The 5,212-nt window shown below is 57.1% G+C and overlaps 1 protein-coding gene across 1 annotated transcript; it reads right to left on the bottom strand.

Moving 5' to 3' along the window:
- Positions 1 to 202: 202 nt before the first annotated feature.
- On the bottom strand, positions 203 to 2,536 carry FOXI3 (forkhead box I3). Its single transcript, XM_030492509.1, has 2 exons — positions 1,837 to 2,536; positions 203 to 820 (listed from the first exon to the last, which is right to left on the bottom strand). The coding sequence occupies exons 1-2, from the start codon at positions 2,534 to 2,536 to the stop codon at positions 231 to 233; spliced, it is 1,290 nt and encodes a 429-aa protein (XP_030348369.1). The 3' UTR covers positions 203 to 230.
- Positions 2,537 to 5,212: the final 2,676 nt, after the last annotated feature.

Here is a 5,212-nt window from a genome sequence, read left to right as displayed (position 1 = left end):
ACGATAAGCCATCTAAACCACCTAATGTTTCCCAGGATGGGGAAAAAGACTTTGCATCTGCCTTCTGCTGGTGTTTAAGGGGTGTCCTTATCTTGAAAGGTGAGATCTGTCTTCCTGGAAGAACTCCTGGGAAGCGTCCACATTGAAATGCTGTTTGCAAAAGCATACGGTCCTCTGTGCTGCCACACACCTGCAACTCCCATTCCCTTTGCAGCGCCCGCTCCAGCATCCTACACCTCCGTTCCATCCCGGGTGTAGATGAGGCTGTTAACGGTGAAGTTGTAGTAGTGGTTGTACTGGGCTCCCTGGCTGCTGCTGCTGGGATGGAAGGAGCTGTAGTAGGCAGGGGAAGGTCCCGCAACCCGCTGTAGCTGGTCTGGTGAAGGCACCTCTTGAGAAGAGCTGCTGGAAGGGGTGAAAGTGCCACTGCTCAGCTGTCCAGCAGAGAAGTTCCTGTGATGGAGGTCACTGCCCAGAGCCCCTGTCAGCCGGCTGCCTCCGCTGCTCAGGGAGCTCATGCCGCTGAAGAAGGTGCTGAGGCAGCTTGGGGTGGATGAAATGATACTGGAGGGAGAGGAGCTTTTGGGATGGTCCCTGGCAGAAGGCGAGGGGTCCAGCTCGGGGGGGGGGCTGTTTCCGCATGGTTTGCCTGCGCTGGGGATGGGTCGCTCTTCCTCAGCCTTCAGGCCCCCCAGAGAGGAGGCTGCGGATGCGGTCGCAGGGGCATTGGGCTCGGAGCGCCGCTTGCGCTTGCGGCGGAAGTTCCCGTTGTCAAACATTTTCTCGCAGTTGGGGTCTAAAGTCCAGTAGTTTCCTTTCCCTGGTGGAAAATAGGAGGAACAGGAGAGAAAGTCAGCCTCTGTGACAGTGACATTGCAGACAGATAAACAACACCCATGTCTTGCCCCATCAGCACAGAACTCCTACACCAGTTCCTGCTCTGTCTGTTGTCCAAAGGATCCAAACCCCAAACCCAAAGGCTCCAGGACACCATCACCTCCACTCCTCTGATGCCCAAGTGAACCTTAAGGCCACATGGAGGAGAAAATCCTCATCACAGAGCATAAACCTCCCTGGAGGATCTGTACCCCTACCTTAGACTTGGCCAAAGAGAATATGAAGCAGGGCTTCCCATGCTCTGACTGCCTCACAGCAAGCAAGGACACCTGCAGCTGTGTCACCAGTGGATGACAAGGTGGTGCCCCTGCCACCGCTCTTCTCAGAAGAGCTGATGGAACATGGGGCTGGCACATCCAGGTACACTGAGGGGACAAAAGCACTGGGCTGTAGGGGATGCAGACAAGCTGTCCCACACCCGGAGTTACTATAGGGGGGCTGTGGTGGCTTTAGCTGCCTGTCCCCAGGACGCCTCTGTGCCATGCCCGGGCTTGACCAGAGCAGTGACCCTGCAATGTCCCCTCCCTGCCGGGCCAGGCCAGCGCTGTCCGGGCGCGCCTCCGCTGTGCCCCGGGGCCGGCAGGGAGCGGAGCCGTGAATCACGGCCAAAGGAGCCGGCCCTTGCACAACCGGCGCTCCCGGGGAGGGGGTGAGAGCTGGGGCCAACCGCCCCTCGACGGGGGCCGGCGCCGGGACAGACCAGGGCGGAGAGAAGCGGCTTTGCTCACCGTACCCGGCCCGATGGGACAGGGAACCCGGTGTCCTCATAGGTCCAGCCCCAATGGGGACAGTCTCCTCACTGCACCCGGCTGGAGGGGACACGGGACCCGTCGGACAAGGGGCCGCTGCCGCCCTCTCCCCTCACGGTGATGCCGGTCTGCGACTGCCGCTCCCCGAATCCCCCCAAGCCCACCCTCCCACCCGGCTCGGCGGCCTCACCGGGGTCATCCTCATCGCGGGGCACCTTGCGGAAGCAGTCGTTGAGGCTGAGGTTGTGGCGGATGCTGTTCTGCCATCCCGCTTTGCTGCGCTTGTAGAAGGGGAAGTTCTCGGCCACGTACTGGTAGATGTGGCTGAGGGTGAGCTTCCTCTCCGGCGCGCTCTGGATGGCCATGGCGATCAGCGCCGAGTACGAGTAAGGCGGCCGCACCAGCTTCAGCAGCTCCTCCTGGCTGGCCAGGCTCAGCCAGCTCAGCTCCGCGCCGCCCGCCGACGGCGACCCTGGCGCCGGGGGGGACCCCACCAACTGCCCGCCCCGGGAGCAGCCGTACGAGGCCGGCGGCAGGAAGGGACTGGCGGCGGCGGCGGCGGAACCGGGCGGGCCCTGCAGGTAGGGCGCGGGGCTGTTCATGCCCCACAGGTAGCCGGCGTTTGCGGGCGCCCCGTAGTCCCCCAGCGCGTACCCGCCCGCCCGCTGCCCCGAGGAGGCTGCGGCGGCGGCAGCGGCGGCGGCGGCCGCGGCGGCGGCTGCTGCAGCACCGGGCGGATGGAGGCTGGGCTGGGGGTAGACGCTGAAGTTCTCGCTGCAATAAACCGCCATGTCGGGGGCTTCCTGGGCGCTGCGGGGCTGAGGGGGCGCTGGGGCGGCCGCCGGCGCCGAGGCTCTGGGCTGCGCTTGCTGCAACTCACCGGCGCTCATAATCCCTGGCCATGCAGGGCGGCCGGCGCTCCCCACCCCGGATCGGTCCTTTCCCGTTGATACCCCCCCGCCGCCGGCGGCCCCGGTGGCCCCAGACCAAAAACTCCCGGGGGGCTGCAGCGCGGTGCCCTTATAGGCGCTGCCGTGCGCCCGGTCTCCCCGCCCGCAGCCGGGGCTGGGGCTGGGCGGGCGGCGGCGGCGCGCCGGGAGCAGCCAGTAACGCGGCTCCGCGCCGGGGAAGGAGGCGGAGGGGGGCAAGGCCGGGCCCCAAAAGCGGCGATGGGGGAGGGACCGGCGGGGGGAGCTGCGGGAGGCGCCAGGGATTTGGCTCCCGGCTGCGCGGGGGCAGCATCCCCGAGGCCGACCCCCCGCCCCGGCTGTACCGTGTGTGTGTGTCTCCCCTCGGTCCCATCCCGTCCCGGGGGTCTCTCCGCACTGTCCCGGTGCTCAGAGATCCGGTCCCCTTTTCCCACGGCTCGTCCCTGATCCCTTCTGCCCCAAAACCGGCCCTGAAGTTGAGGTCTAGGGGGAGATTAGCATCGCTGCGGTTGCCCCGACGGGAACGCGAAGGGTGAAATTCGCTTAAACTCCTGTTATTTATGTGTAATTTCGCCGCCCGTCTCATAACAGCCAGGGCTGAGATCGCAGTTAATGAGCTTTGGATAAGGAATTGCCCAAAATTAAACAAACAAACAACACCGGCGTGTTCGCTCGTACTGCAGGAGGAGCGGGCTGGCAGTCCAGAGCGCGATTTCCTGAATAAAAGTTGATTTTCTCCTTCGTTCTTCGGGGGAGCTTAAGGGAAAACGCATCTTTTTGATGAGAAAAAGCTTCCCGTATTTGTAACGATCCCGACACCCGGGATTTATACGGGGCAAATCCGGCAAATCTTTCTCGTCCGGGGTAAAAAACACAATCGGACCCACACGCATAACAAGGAAGATACGGTCAGTGGTGCGGGAAAATTTAGTCTTTTTCAGTCGCTTAGAAGATGTAAATCCCCGCGTCTTAAACAGGGTTGTTGTTTAATTTTCTGCTGGTAAAACGCCTAAAAATCCCCTTTCCAGGTGCAGATGCGAAGCCTATCCCCAGGGCTGCGAGCGCCGGGAGTCTGAATCTGACATCAGGAATTTTGAGGAGAGGGGAGCGTTTGGGAAGAGGCTTTGCCGTTTATGTCTTCGATAAAATAGTTATAAACGCACATGTAAATCAGTGAAGCTGAATCAGGGCAGCTTTCCCGGGCTACCTCCAACGCCAAATGTTCATCCCTCGTGTATTCTAAGCAGGGATGTAATAACAGGACGATTTTCACAGTTATATTTCGTTTTAAAACAAGTGGACGGAGAGTTTGGAGACAGAGAATAACTTTAAAGCGAGTGTGATAAAGAATTATGAATTTGTATTTCCTCCTTCAATCGTAAGGGGAGGTGTTTGGGGGTTTTTTTGTTTGAATTTATTTGGTGTTTTGTTTATTTAGATATTTTCTGTTGTTATTTTGTTTCTGTCACTGTTGCTGATGATGAATTTATTTTGTATCTTTTGAAGAAAGAGCTTACCGTGTGTATCCGGATAGCCAGAACAGCAGGAGAAAACTTTCCATTATGCTTCGCAAGGTGCTTTTTCCCTTCTCGGCTTCCTGTGCCTTTATTATTTAGAACAGAATCAATATGGAGCAGCTCCTCATCTCTTTGGAGATGAGTCTCACTGGAAAATGCTGATTTGAAGTCTGACTGGACAACAGGCATCTAAAGCAAGGAGTTGATGGGGAAATCACAGCTAGAACGGGCAGCTAAAGGACTAGAAACAGGTAGATTTATTAAAAGCAACTTCCCTTCGTGTTTGAAGAGCTAAACCGAAAGTGTTATTCTGTAAAATCACAACAAATGTGCGTTTATCCGTTTGCTCCAAACCCGCGCGATCGTTGCAGGAGGGAGAGGAGCAGTCACTGCTATCGCGGTAAGGGTCGAAATTGCGATTTTTCCGCGGGGATTTGATGTATTTAGGCAAAGGCAGAGCCATCTAGAGGAACAGCCCGGCCATGACGATCATTCAGAGGCACGCTGCGCTGCCTTCAAGCTTCCTTGAGTTCATTTCTCTCCTTCCAACAAAGGAAATGGGTGAGAAAATAGTGCTGAATTAGCTCTAATAAAAACGCGTGTCCTCAGAAAACTCCCGCTTGCTTTACCAAATAGTAAGGAACGTGAAACAAAAATAGCTTTAGAGAGGTTATTACACAGCTGGGATGGCACAAGCACGCAAACCAACACTTAATTTAAAGAGTGGAGAGAATAAAGCTTTGATGGTGTGTCAGCTATAAAAATGCTTAATTCTCTTAGAGCATTTATCCTGCAAGCAGCATGCAGCATTGCCTTGAAACATCTTCAGCTCTCAGTACAAACCTGTTGCTGTTCTCCTCTGCCAAGGCACGAGGAGAGCAGCATGAAGGGATCCAGCACTCTGCCTCTCTGCTCTCTAAATGCTGCTTTCTTCCAGAGAGATCTGGGAGACATTTGGCTTTCAGAAATGCACTGAGAAGTGAGGTGCCGAGACACAGAACTGAAACTGGTGTCAAGGTAAGGTTTGGGGGCTGCTGTCCATCACTACAGACAGATTCGGGCATAGGCAACACTGTGAAATGGCTCTGTTACTGCCGAGCCACTGGAACATTTGTTAGCA

Source organism: Strigops habroptila, chromosome 7 (genome assembly GCF_004027225.2).
Source record: "Strigops habroptila isolate Jane chromosome 7, bStrHab1.2.pri, whole genome shotgun sequence".
Lineage (NCBI taxonomy): Eukaryota > Metazoa > Chordata > Aves > Psittaciformes > Psittacidae > Strigops > Strigops habroptila.
The sequence above is the reverse complement of the archived record's forward strand: the minus strand, read 5'-3'. Positions and strand labels throughout refer to the sequence as shown.